Source organism: Saccostrea cucullata, unplaced genomic scaffold, assembly GCF_032062105.1.
Source record: "Saccostrea cucullata isolate Sc308-1 unplaced genomic scaffold, CSIRO_AGI_Scuc_v1 ctg864, whole genome shotgun sequence".
Taxonomy (NCBI): Eukaryota; Metazoa; Mollusca; class Bivalvia; order Ostreida; family Ostreidae; genus Saccostrea; species Saccostrea cuccullata.
The window spans coordinates 105927-121223 of NW_026941528.1; the positions used below are offsets into that span (position 1 = coordinate 105927).

The 15297-nt window shown below is 31.5% G+C and overlaps 1 protein-coding gene across 1 annotated transcript; it reads right to left on the bottom strand.

Moving 5' to 3' along the window:
• Positions 1 to 1943: 1943 nt before the first annotated feature.
• Positions 1944 to 9386, bottom strand: LOC134258007 (platelet glycoprotein IX-like). The gene is made up of 3 exons (XM_062740569.1): positions 9262 to 9386; positions 3300 to 3365; positions 1944 to 2211 (listed from the first exon to the last, which is right to left on the bottom strand). Exons 1-3 carry the CDS (start codon positions 9384 to 9386, stop codon positions 1944 to 1946), a joined length of 459 nt encoding a protein of 152 aa, XP_062596553.1.
• Positions 9387 to 15297: the final 5911 nt, after the last annotated feature.

The following is a 15297-nucleotide window of genomic DNA, read 5'->3' on the forward strand; positions in this document are numbered from 1 at the left end:
CTTTAAAAATGGTTGATTCTTTGATTGTTTTTCTCCTTTGTCTTAGAAAATGAAATAGATTTAGAAAAAAACAGTTGACTTTTCAATAAAATTTACAATTATGGACAAATTAACTTTTTAAAGGTTTCTTGATGAAAACATTTTTTCAAATATGTTAGCTTAGTGATAAAAGTGTATTCTTAACTAGAAAAATAGACCAAGATAGGTATATTTTATGAAAAAAAACGCAATGTGATGAAAAATCAGAAAGATCACATACGATGATATTCACTATTTAGTTCTTCCTTATAAAATTCACCTGGCTTGTTTTTTTTTTCGCTAAGCCTAACCTGAGATGATATCAATTCTCCTTCGAAGAATATCAAAAGGTTCTATCATCTGTCCTTAAATATATGAACACAGGTTTTGTGGAGGAAATTATCTAATACACATGTAAGTTAATGCTAGGTGAAAGCTTTGCTTTTTGAATGTGTTAAAAGAATTCAAAAGAGGAAGCTCAAGACTTTTGACAAGTATAAACCTGTGCATAACATGACTTCATATTCTGACGTCATGAATTTTTACTGTTCGATGTAACAAAACAAATAAAAGTAAAATCAAAGCAAGGACAGGCCCTATTGTTCTATGTATCAATAATAATTAAAACTAGGAAATATGTTATATAGACTAATAAAATGTACAGTATAACTCCTATGATATCTCTCAATTTAAAGTCAAGATCTAGTAAATTGAAGAATCTTGACCTTAACAACTTTTTAAGACAATTACATAGAGCAAGCACTCTGCATTGTTTCCGATTCAACTTGAACCTTTACAAAGAGCAGTTAAACAGATGAACTTTAGATATTTAAACAGTAATCTCATCACCACTTATTCTGCGTCTAATTCTACCATGTTTCTATAAAACCAAATATAGTATATAATATATAGTATGTAGCAGAGTTAATCAGCTATACACGCAGATTGGTTTTATTCCAAAAAGTTGAATATGTCTGATCCTGAGTTATATATCTCACTACTCCTAGACTCAGGATCATAATTGTACTTTAAAAGCAAAAATTTTTATCAACTTTTCATTTCAATGATATAAAATTATTACGATTATTAATTATAAATCCAGAACATAATTAATTGCTATAACCTATTCATAACACCTTTGTTATTACAATAACTATTTTTTTTTATTGTTTTCTATTCTTTTTTGAAAAATTTTACCTTGAGTAGGTTTGTAAAGCCGAATCTTTGGTTTTGATATTTAAAGATATTCATTCTAGACTTTATTCCATGTAAGATCCTTCTCAAGTTAAATAAGGATAGTCGAAATAGGATCCTTATTTTTTTATTGACTGTTATAGAATACAGTGTACATCTTACGTAACTCAAACAAACGATAGTGTTTATAAACTGCGCTATATGTATTCTTTTTTAATTCTATAATTAACCAAAATTGTAAATAAAAGAAAGTTAGACAAGGTTGTTATCTTATCCTTTAATGTTCTACAGATCGATACCTAAACAAACATGATGGAAGTGATCGTTATAACTAGCTCTCTCTTACTGTAAACATATTAGATTTGGCTGTGTATTCTTTTCAGGGATTTTTTTTGGGGGGGGGGGAATAAAACTTACGCTAATTCAAGTACAACGCAAAAGTCTTTCACATTATATATAATAGTGGATATTAGGAACTGTTTTGATTCAAATTTACGCGCTAAAATTTTCAAAAGTCAATATCCGCCAAAAATCAAACACGCTTAATATAATACATTTACAGTATTTCCTACTATTTCCAGGGAATTTATCAGTATTTCCAGAAAATGCACTGATATGTACAGGGTAAAAATAAAATTCCTGCTGTCCTGTTAACTTTCCATTGGTTTTTAGCTTTTTTTCCGAGTTGTTTTGCGAACAAAATGTGCATTCACTATTTCTGAATCTTATAACTAAATCAAGGTTTTAACAAGCAAATATAAAAACAACTGTGCCGTAACCAGAAAGTCCCCTACTTTCAAAGGTGAAGAATTGGTTTCCATAGTTGTCATCTCGGAACAGGTCAAGTTTGCAGCTGATAGGCTGACCAACTCAGTTCCATTTAATTTCGCAGGAGTGAAGCAACATTGGTTTTCATATACACTGACACTTCCAGATTTTAGGAAATCGACCAGGCCAATCAACTCACAATCGCAGTGATAAGGATTATCATGTAATTTCCTGGATAAGATAATGAGAACATTATATAAGACCTCAAAACATCAGGAATGGTATGTAATAATTTTGCTAAAGTTATGTAACTACAACGTCATTTGACAAGTCTAAATATACAATCTTATTGTCTTAATCATGTACATTAGAACCACATTACTTTTTCTGATACAAGTCCTAAAAAGTATCGCCTAATCTTATGAATTATTTTTTTATCTAGAGACCCATTCATTTCCATTTGTCACCTTAACCATACTGCGAAGTTGTAAACAACTGCAAATTTTACTTATAAACACGATGGGACCATGTTTATTATTGGGTGCATTTTATGGTCCGATTTTTATACGCACTTAAAATAAAAATATTCTGAGATACTTACAATTGTTGTAGATTTGTCAACCTGCATATTGTGATGCTTTTATGCTAGTTATCCTTTTGTGAGACACTTACATGTTTTGTAGATTTGTCAAACCAGTGATGTTTTATAGTATTTAACCTATTCTTGGATACTTACATTTTTTTTTAGATTTATCAACCTACTTATTGTGATGTTTTTATTATAGTTATTCTACTCTGAGATACTTACATTATTTCAAGATTTGTCCATCCGCTTATTGTGATATTTTTTATCGTAGTTATCCTGTTTATACTTAAATCCCTGAAAAAAATCAAAAAGACTGTACGTAAATTGCAGATTTAAGTTCAATCTATCTGATAAAATGGTCGTAATACTAATTTTCATAAACAATATACTTTCGTCTATAAAAAGTGGAACAAGGCAATTGATACATGTGCGTAATACCTCAAAGTCGATAAGAAATTTCCATTCGAAATAATTAAGATTTGAAAAGAAATGAAAATGGAGTTTATTGTTCAATATATATTTTTAAAAAAAAATTATCAGTAAAGACGATACTACCGTGCATGAAATTATTTAATCAGTAAATGGAAAATTTCTGAGGTTTGACATCTCAAGACTATTTCTAACAATGAACTTAAATCCCTCTAATTTTATCAAATAAATAAATGAATCAAAACATCGGATATTGTAGTTTGGAAAATTAGTATTCCAAAATTGTTTTAAATAACGAACTTACAGAAACTCCAACTTTGTCAAATCACGGAAGGCTTCTATTGTTGTTATGGTGTTGTCCCTTAGAGTCCTGAAAGAAATTGTGAAGAGTCAATTTTTTTATCATCCTCAAAAATTCAAAGAGTTTACTTTATTCGTTAAGAAAATAATCACAAAAAAACATCGATCACTTCGAAAATTTTTAATTGCATCATAATGTCAACACAGTAACATTAAATCTTAATGTCATATTCTTCGCGGTTTATAAATCTTATACTGTCCAAACAAAGGTTATAGCAGTATAATGTGAGTTGCTATTTAATTCATTTCTTAAGTAACAAAAGTGTAGAGATATTAAGGCTTCCGTATGCATTATACTGTTTGAATTCATTATTCAGGTTCGTGCATACTTTAAATATACATTATAAAGACGATCCTCCCGTTCTTGACATTAATGAATCAGAATATAGATATTATACAATTATGGACTCTTTTGGGGTTGAATATGGTTTGTTATTCAATAGAAAAATATCTATATCAATATGGATATTTTTGTGGTGAATAACAAACCATATTCAACGGCAAAAGAGTCCATAACTGTTTTATTATATAGTCGGGATTTGAATAAAAAAGACAGTGAAGGCTGTATGACGACACCATTTTCATTTGCGATCTTCCATTGTTGAAAATGAAAAAAATCTCCAGATTACTCTCAGTAACCTCCGTGTTTTCCTTTCCGAATTTTGCTATATGTAAGACATCCAAATGTTAAAAAATAATCCTGAAAAAGGTTTGAATAATTGTTTTTCTGCTCAGATACGTAGGTCTCTGTGGCCGGTGCAAACATTGTTTACAACGTTGTTTGACGTTATGATTGTGACGTCACAATGCCTTGCATGCGCAGTAACCCTCCGGTGAATACGGCCACAATTGTTTACAACGTTGTTTGAGGTAGCAATTGTGACGTCACAATGTCGTTGCACGCGCATTGACCCTCCGGTGAATACGGCCTAAAATCCGGTGAATATGTAGTGTTACGAACTGTTTGCGTTTGTATAGATTATATAGGGGCTATAAAAAGACTATATAATAAAAATGATCATTCATGAAACACAGAAGTGTTTATTATTATAACGTAAATGATTCCTACTAGCTTCAAAACTTCAATTCATTGCATTTAGACGGTAAACACTGTTATGGTATTTTTCACTCTTTCAATTTATAATAATTAAAAGTCGATATTTTATTCTTGGCAGTGTTGAATCAGACCACAGTATACTATACTTTGATCAATAGATACTCTAAAAATATATAAATGTTAAGAGACCCTTAGAAAAAGCTTACAAGTAAAATAACTTCGTCAATCCAGTAAATATGCTGTTTGTGATTGTAGTAATTCTGTTCTTGTCCAAATACCTGAAAAGAAGTACAGAATGAAAATCAAAAGAAGGTGATTCCCAAAGAAAACAAGAGAAATTACTATGGAAATAACTCATCTAAATTCACAAAGCCAATACATGGTATTTACACGGGATTGGAACTGGTTTGGGAAGTTTTCGTTTTAAAGTTTACGAGGGCTGGTCAATAAATAGTGTCCCCGATGTTTGGAAAGAAGCAAAGGACAAAAGACACTCTTCAAAGATTTAGTCTTAATGATTTAACGTAATATTCACTTTTATTTAAACCACATTTCCGTAAATTTTTCATTCAATTTCTGATTGTTTTTAGAACTCATATACTGGAAAATGACAGATCTTATTATCTCTTGCAATGTTCCTTTCTTCCTACTTAAAGGTGTTTTTTCAAGTTTGGAAAAAGAAATTAAAAGGCTGAAGATCTAGCAAAAATTGTTCATGTGAAACAAAATACTTCTGTTTATCCCAAGAAGAAATTTGAAGTAGTAGATTCCTGATTCTGGTCAATTCCTCTAATTAACCTTTCAATTTTTGCAAAATAAAATTGCCTTCCATACTCTTTCAGATATAAAACTGCGTCCTCGAGCACAGATTTGAACAACAAAACCGCTAATATTAAAGAAGATTGCATATAAATTTGTCTTTATGCTCTTGAAATTATTTGCTCTTCTCAGTCCCTTGCTGTTTTTGTCTACTACATCTTATTGTAATTTTTTTTCGGGGTTTTTAAGCAATAGATTTGAGTTTTATTTTATGTTTGAATTTCAATCAAACGTGGATAACTACAATTACTTATATTTTAAAATAATTGTTTAGATATTCTTACACGATGTCGTTTTCACACATTTTTCAAAACATACGATGACCTTTGAGTACTCAGTTTTTTTTTACTGTCAAACCTTTCTTTAAAACAGTGTGAACTACTACCAAAATGATGTCTATCAAATAACTTCTGTCTTAAATTCAATCATACATCATCAGTGATTATTTGCTGAGATTTTGCAAACAGTACACAAGTTTTTAAAATTAATATTTTTGTTGGCTAGGACGAAACCCATTTTTACCTTCCCATTTGTCTATGAAACAGACATTAGTTGCCGTAGATTTTTTCACATTTCAGTGAATATTTTTTGGATTCTTAATGAGTTTTACAGCAGCTTCAAAGAAGCGTTTAATTTCACTCTAGTTTACTTATTCTTTACAATTCATTTTTAATTCAGTGTCTCGAATAGCCCTTGTTCGCCAGCTTCTCACAATGAAACTATGTGATGAAAAGTGGTCACATAATTTGTTATAAATTCATTATAGATTCAATAATGCGAAAAGGTCAAGTTTAATGTTATATAATATCAGTATTGGTATTTTATGTCATACAGTTCAGGACATTATTTATTGAACAACCCTCGTATATTTTTTACAATTGATATAAAAAAAATACATAAGGAAACTGAAGTGTCCAAAAGTTTGTCAAATTATTGAAATAATATGAAACAACAATAATATTTTAGTTTGGAGGGAGTGATTTTCCAAGATATATAATTAAAAAACAAACATACAGATATTTTAAGTTCGTCAATCCACTGAACATATCATCTTCTATTGTGGTTATTCTGTTTTCGGATAGATACCTGAAAAAATGTGCAAAGGGAATGTCAAGTGCAATTATTTATCACCCTAAAATTATATATAAAAAAAGAACCTTTTAAGAAATATGTATAAATCACGTAAATACTTCTTACTATCCTTAAAGTACCAACACAGGTATATCAAATTTAAACATGTTCAGCCTTAACTTATTTATTTGTCAGTCTCAATTACGCATCGACTGGTAAGGGTAACCGGTGAGTAAAGTGTATGTGGGAGTCTTTCTAAACCACAAATCGTTATTGAAGAAGAAATCTTAGGCATAGTTTAGTTTTGAGGATTAATATCCAAAAAATAGTTTAAATCAGGAATTTTCAGTCTCTTCAATTCGTCAAGTCATGATTAAAATGAATCAACACAGAATATCAAATATAATTTTGAGGGTTTATATTTCCAAAATATATCTTCAAATAACAAACTTACAGATTTTTTAAATTTGCCAGTGCGCTGATTGCATTTTCCTCTATTGTTGTTATTCTGTTTTCACTTATATCCCTGAAAGAAATTGTGAAGAGGGATTATCAAGTGCAAGTATTTTTTCTCTAAAAATTGATAATAATTTAAAAGAATTATTTAAGATAATGATTATATAAGGTATTTATCACGGTATATTTAGTTTTATTGATGATGATCAGTTGTTGAACTGTTGATGACTCTCCATGTCCCTATTTCGAATTTTTTTTTTTCTAATTTGTATCTGCATTAAGTCCCTGTATCCCGAGTGAATTGGAAATTTTGCTCTGATCGATATCCTAAAATTACTATAATTTTTATATCGATCAAATTCATAGCAATATAATCAATAAAATAAAAGAAGATGTCATAAATAATCTTAAAACATCTATGCACAGTATGAAATATGGATATACTTAAGGAGGTACTATAATTTTTTTGATATAACAAAATGTAATACCACTTAATAATTAAATCACAAGTGTAGAGACCTAGAGGCGTCTGTGTGTAGCCTGGATTTATTCATTCGTCAATATCAATACCGAATCCCATATAATATTATTCTTTTAAATCCCCATCGTTCAATGTATATACTTGTCTGAGGAAACTTAAAGTTCGCTAAACCTCTTATATAATAACATGTACAAGGTCGACTATTTTATAACCTTTCAACTTATTATTTATACACATATTTTGGATTTTATTTACATATATGCTTTTGTAGTTTACTTTAGGTACAATAATGTATAAAAATAGTCCGCATGTGTTGAGTACTTGACGCTTCTGTGATTACATACATGCGTCTTGTTCGTTATTCTGGCTGGGACAACAATAATTTGAAGAAAAAAATATTATGTTTTTATGTCGCCCCGAATGAAGTCGTGGACGACATATTGTGATTGTATGCATGGTTTTGATCTCCAGGCCGTTTCTCTGAGATGGCTGGGACAATACTCGTGAAACTTCCCTCAAAGGATTATCACTGGTTGAAGTTGTGTTGTGTGGTTATTCTGTTTCAAAATGGCTACCATTGTCATGGAAACTTGCAAAAGGCGACGGATTTTGTCCGAGAGTGTTCTCTCTGGTCCCTTGGAAATTCGTGATGAAACTTTATTGATTTAATAATTAATAATTGAAATTTTGCATGTTGTATTTAAAAATTGCAAGTTGTCAACAGTTGCCATGGAAACAGGGGAAACGTATAAATTCTTTAACTTTGATTTTTAAATCAAAGTACCAAAGGACTGATGCGAGTTAATGGTTGTCCAATCTTAACTTACAATAGCAGACTTTCTAGTTGTTCTTGATATTGTTAAATTGAGACAAATTTACAAAATATTTCTGGTGGATTGCTACTCCAAATATATTCATGATCAGGACCTCGTAGAAAAAAAAACTTATAATATCGTTACGTTCGTCAAGCCAGTAAAGCTGCTGTTTTTAATTGTAGTAATATTGTTCCTGAACAGATCCCTGTAAATAAAAATATTGAATAGTGAATTTCAAAAGCAAGTTTTTATGCAAAATATGTGTTTCTGTATTCTTTAAGAAAATACAGATATGAGACGGCTACCACTACCACTGTTTTTAGTTGTACAGTGGAAAGGTTGTGGAATTTCGAGGAATTTACGCTATATATACTGCAAAACGTTAACAAAGAATGAATACACGTTATATTGTTTGGACTATTGCTATCCCAGGAATATTTTAATATCAAACCTACAGTCATTCCAATTCTGTCCAATCCAATCCATAAATTGGATTTGAACGTTTGCAGGATTATCATGGTAAAAACATTTTTGAATATCTATCAATATTTAATTGTTAATAACTAAGAGTAAAATTGTTTTTCTTATTAATTCCAAATATATATTATGAAATTTACGAATTTAAAGTTTAATAAAAAGAATGAAGAAATGTGTCCCTGAAATTTAAGTATTTCTAAGTCCTGTTTATTCCTGTCAAGATCAACCCAATTTTTTTTTTTATTAGATATTAGGAAGTCTATCACTGTTTTAGAATTCATACTCTAAGATGCTCCCAAAAAATTATATTAGCAGACAGACGAGTACAAAATTATTTAAAAGTAATTGTTCATTGTATTTTCTAAACAATATTAAAGATAAACGATAAAGATAGAAATGTTTTGAAAGAGAAAGAATGGAGAAAGAATGGAACTACATGTTTTTGTAACGTTTCATTTATTGAATTCTCAAAGTCCGTTTTAAAAGAAGTAAAACCTGTTTTTTTTATTAATGGATAAGATACAATATATCAATAAATATTCAAAACCTTCATTGTTTTTTTTTTCATTATATCTAACATTTTAAATGCCAGGTCGTTTCAAAATAATAGCTTATATTGTCGATACCAAAATCTTAATTAATCAAAATCTTAATTACGGATGTAATAGTGCATTAGCCTCTCTTATGATTTACATCAAATTAGAGATATTCTTTTTACCTGATTACTTACAATCTACAAGTGTCGTTGGGGAGAGTAGAAGGTACCTCTGTTAGTTCTTTACCTCCGCATTTAGCTTGTTGGCCAGAGCCCCCAATCGCCTGTTGACAGGTGCAAGGCCTACAGGCATCAATCATTGTTTTAGATAACAAAGCACAGAAAATGAACGCCTACAGTGTCGAATTCATCTTTCAAATTGGTATGCTGTGTATACGACTTTTGTCAAACCCGGCCGTACTCAGAGTAACAATTTTAAATTTTCTCAAGGGTGTTTTTCATCCTGTACATGCTCCTAAATACGGATATACTACACAGTCAATGAAACTGATTTTGCTTTGTTTACACAATTTTTCTTTATCGTTAAGAAATGATCTTAATACATGTATTTGTAGTTCTAAAATCACTTTAACCAATCTAAGCATTTACAGGAAACCAAATACAGACTACATTTGTTTACTTAGTGACAATTATTGTTTTTTGAGGATACAAATATCTAAAAGTACAGTGCTAACCAAATTATCTACATGATTTCTGAAACCCCTTAATCGATCGTCTTTTTTTCCTAATCCGAATTTCCTCTATTCCTCTGAACATGGTTCAAATGTGAGATATATACAATTTCGATAGTTAACAACTGCTCAGTCATATGAATAGTAAGTTCCTTTACTTATTTCAGTTTCAGACACATTTCAGTTAAAATATATAACCTAGAAAATCTTAAATATTTATGTGTCATTGTCACTCCATCAGTTGAAATAGTAAATACATCTATTTATGAAGAAGGCTACGTACGTGTGTATCACCATGTCAAAAAGGATATTAAAAGTGTCATGTGAATTCAATTTTATTTACTTTAAATAAGTATTTATACATGTATTTTATTTGTATCTACTTTCATCCCAGTATCTCCAAAAGATTTTTAAATTTTAAAACACATACAAACACACACATACGGCAGCGACTGTACATGTAGACAAGAAATTTAGCTGTGGGCTTCTAAACTTGAAATGTTAGGAGCCCCCATAGCTATTGGAAATTTCAGTTAAGTTTAAACCCTGAACGGTGGCCCAAAATTGGACCAATGTAAGCTTGCTATCTGAGCTGACAATATTCATTTCAATTGTTTATCCACCAATTAAGAGCCCTCGTGGGCCAAAAACGTATTCGTTTAACTTTTGTTTTTATTCTCTCTAGGATGTCATTGATTTTGGTGTAACAAGAAAACAGATTAGCACATGTGACATACCTGTGAATTCTTTGAATCACGAAGACTATATAAATCTGGTGAAATGTTTAAATGAAAAACAGAAAATTTTCTTCTACCATGTGTTGCACAAAATGAAGATGAATGAAGTACCAGTTTCCTGTTTCCATACAGGCGGTGCAGGTGTTGGAAAAAGTGTGCTCACAACAGCTCTCTATCAGGCTTTGACTAGATATTACTCCAAGAAGATAGGTGAAAATCAAGATGATATCAGAACATTACTATGTGCACCAACTGGAAAGGCTGCATACAACATTGGGGGACAAACAATACACTCCCTGTTCTGCATTCCACCTAACCAAAATCTTAGGTATAAACCATTAGATGTAAAGCAACTAGACTCTTTCAGAGCGAAATTCCGCAGCTTACAAATTATATTCATTGATGAAATTTCAATGGTTGGAAATAAGCTTTTAAACTACATAAATCTTCGACTTCAAGAAATATTTGCAACCGAATAACCTTTTGGAGGTGTTAGCATTATTGCAATTGGAGATTTATTCCAGTTTAAACCAGTGTTTGACAGCTGGGTTTTCCAAAACCTTTCTGATGACTATGGGCCTTTGGCCACAAATTTATGTCAAGATTATTTAAGGCTGTTTGAATTGACGGATATTATGAGGCAGAAAGATGACATGGAATTTGCAGAATTATTAAATAGGTTGCGTGAGGGACTGCAAAACGAATCTGATGTAACGAAACTGAAAACAAGAACATTGCCTCAAGGTGCAATTCTCTCTTCCTTGCCTCATTTGTATACCATCAATGAGCAAGTTCGAGAACATAACATGCAGGCTTTCACAAGTGCAGAATCCACTAAAAAATTTATTGTTAGAGCTATAGATACTGTGAATGGTGATATAGCTGACGATATCAAGCATAAAATTTTATCAAAAGTGTCAGATGACCCAGCAAAACTATGGGGTTATGCAATAACTTGTTAGTTTTTGAAGAATTGCCAGCTGAAATTTGTCTTAATATTGATGTCGAAGATGGCCTCACAAATGGAACAACCTGCATTGTAAAAAAGTTAGATTTTCGAGTGGAAGGATCACAGCGTTGCAGCATTATTTGGGTTGCATTTGAAAATGAAATTGTAGGATCAAAAGCACGCACAAAATATGCACATCTTTTTACTCCACAATTGGAAAGGTCATGGCCTCCTATCTTAGAGGTGTCAAGAAACTTCAATGTAGGACAGTTTCTGTCAGCATATATTATCAGAAGACAGTTTCCTTTAAGATTAGCTTGCGCTAAAACTGTCCATAAATCTCAAGGAGCTACGATGGACAAAGCAGTGTTGCATTTTGGTAAAACAAAAAAAGAACATATGCACTATGTAGGCTTAAGTAGAGTCAGGAAACTCCGGGATGTTTACATTCTAGAGCTGAATGAGAAAACAAATTGTGTGTCACAAAAAGTTATTGATGAAATGAATCGTTTGCGTTCAGAATCAGTTTTACAGTCATGCATTCCTCTTCTTGGAAACTTGAATGATGATGTAAAGATAGTTTATCACAATTGCAGGTCACTGCATTTGCATATTAATGACATGAAGGAAGAGAAAAACTTACTATCAAGTGATATTATTGCTATCAGTGAAAGCAGACTTATGGCATCAGATGATGCTGAACTGTATAATATTCCAGGATACAATGCCTACAGATTTGATGATGAGACATATACTGAGGGTGCTACTCAACCCTTCAAAGGACTCGTGGTTTACTCAAAAATTCATCTCCAAGACATAAAAAGATTATATGCTTCGGGTGTTGAAACAGTTCTGTGTCACTTTGTGCACAGGAACAAATTGGTGCAAGTTGTCTTCTGCTACTGCTCACCCCGGACAGCATCCCAAGGTCTGTTGTGTGAATATCTTGAACGTTTGTTTGGAATTCTTCAGTTTGAAAATCCTTTCATCATTATGGGTGATATGAATGTTGATTTTTTCTCTCAAAGCAAAGTAACAAGTTTCATACAGAATTACTCTGTTAAACAAATTGCACACTCTGTTACTACTGATTATGACTCCTGTTTGGACCATATCTATACAAATATTTTGACAAGTTGTGAAATATCCAGTGCAATATTGGAATCTTCTACTCTGATCATAAACCAATCGTAGCATATCTTCCTCATGAGGAACATTACTCATTAAATACTTAACAAAGATGTACTGCAATCAACAGGTCTTAAGGTGACCTCAGTATATTAGATACCAGCTGGTTTTATAAAAAAATATATATATAGTAACTAATGAAAATATTTGGTCCCCAGGCAAATACCTCGTGCGCCAATTAACAAACTTGCATTACTTGATTAATAAAGGCATGAACATTGCTAACTATAATACATGTACTTCTTTTCTGCTCTTCAAGAAATGCTGAAATGTTTATAGTGCAGTGATTTTATGATCACAAAGTCTTTTAAAATGGTCATCAATTTTTTGACATAGAGAAATTCTAGGCATCAATTACATTTTTTAGGTGCCTTGGCGAGTAAATAAGGGCCCATTAGAGATTTCATCATATTTCGTTTTTGTCATCTCATAACCTGGGTGTTTCTAGGTATATTCATGAATTATTGCAAAGCAATCAAAATACTTCATACTTTTCAGAGAATTTTCAATAATACGATTTTTTAAATGATTTTCTTTTTAATTTAGAGGATAAATGTAAAAATAAAACAAATATTAAGAGCATACCGAAATCTAGAAATTTTACATTGATTTTATTTGCAAATTCGGGTCCAAATGGTGTTAATTAACTTTTATGTTTCACAATTCTACAATTAACCTTTGCTTTGCTCACATTTTCCTATCAAAGATTTATTATAAGAAAAATATTTTTGCGAATGCAATGAACTTGGAAATTTGCTGAAAACTTATCTACAGCATAAATTTCCAGATTTACGGTACTCAATTATTAAAGGTCACGCCACTATTAAGTTTACATTCGGTTTTAATAATAAACTCTCCTTTTCAAAGAAATCCACAAATGTAAATATATCACAACACATTACAGCTGAATTACAAATAATCCTTCACTTCTAAATATTTCTTTATAAAAAATAATATGCAAGTTTTGAATGCTAAAATTATTGAATTGAAATTCAAGTATAAGAAGATGTATTATAGCTGACTCTTACTTTCAAATTGTTTTCTTCATATAAATTCCTGCACGGATCTACAGGGGGGAGGACCCCCCCTGGAATTTGCAAGGTTAATAAATTTAAATATTAAAGCAAGAAAAAAAATTACATTGGAACCCCCTAGAAAATGTGAATCCCCAACCCCATCCCACCCCCACCTCTTGGTAAGAACTGCATAAAAAACCTGAATCCACACCTCTATTTTAATACATTACAAAAGTTAACATTTTCCTTTGTTTCTTTTCAGAATCGCTCATCAAAGGCTTTCAGAGCTGAGAGACATGGTGAGCACCACAGCAACTCCTTACACAGACAGTATCACAGTCACAGTTGTGAAGAAGGGACATATAGCAATGTTCACTGACACAAATGGACAACAAGGAGAGCTGCTCAACTTCAGCATTGCTGACTGTACTGGAACCATGCTGGCAACTTTGAACGACAAGACAAAACAACAAAAGATTGTTGAGGGTAAAACTCTCATGATCAGGAACTTCATTCTGAAGGGAGGCAAGGTTGCCATGTCTACTAAGACAACCATCATGGGCCGCCCAAAGTTGGAGATTCCGCAACCCATTATTGACAGTGCTGTCCAATTAATCATGCCTTCCTCTCCCGAGAAGAAAGTCGCTGAAGGAAAAACTGCAGACCTGAAAAGCATCTTTTCTGTTAAAGGACAAATTATCAAGGTAAAAAATTGCCTATCAGTCTGTAACGTTTTCAATGTATAATGTCCATTTTTGTACCTAATGAATAAATGGTACAATGTTTTCCATCATGGTGGCATTTTGAAGATGTTTTCAAATATAAATGCTCCATCAAAGCAATTTACAAATATGATTTAATATTGTCCCATTAATTTCACTTTGAATTTTACATTGAAATCTCTGGACAGCACATGTTCTTAAAAGATATTGTAAAAAGTAACTTGAAATTGAAACAAATCATATGGATATGCATAAACTCCATCTATATTAAACTATGAAATAAGATGATTAATTCCATGCATAAATTCTGAGAAATAAAATATTTTCTCTTTTTTATCAAGGACAGATAACTCTTCATAACCTTTTAGTATGCAAAATTACCATCTCCTTACATGAAATCAGTTACGTAATATTGTTTATTTTCCTCTTATAGTTATCTAGCATTGTGTTTCTAACTAGTTAAACTTATTTCAAAATCCCCTAATTATGCATTAAATACCTTAAAATGTCAAGCAGTATAATGCAGGTAACTATGTTATTTCAAGACAACTTAAACATATTATAATCAACACAAAATTTGTAGGAATTCTGTTGTCCGTAACAAAACTAATATACATAAATTTGCAGCCTTGCATGGAAAAATAAATTGCTGTTAAATTTTCAGAAACTTCCACTATACTAATACTTTGCTTGCCATGCATCTGTAATGTAGATTTTTTTTCTCTCCTAGAATGAGGCGACAAGAACTGTGAAGGTAAATGGGCACTATACTTCCATTAAGACCATTACCTTGGAGAAAAATGGCGCAACTGTTGATGTGACACTTTGGAGAGAGTTGTCCCAACTTATCGGAGACTTCCTACAAATTTCTCACTGCCTTCTAAATGAATGGCAGGAAGTCAGGAGTTTAAACACAACTAGAAACAC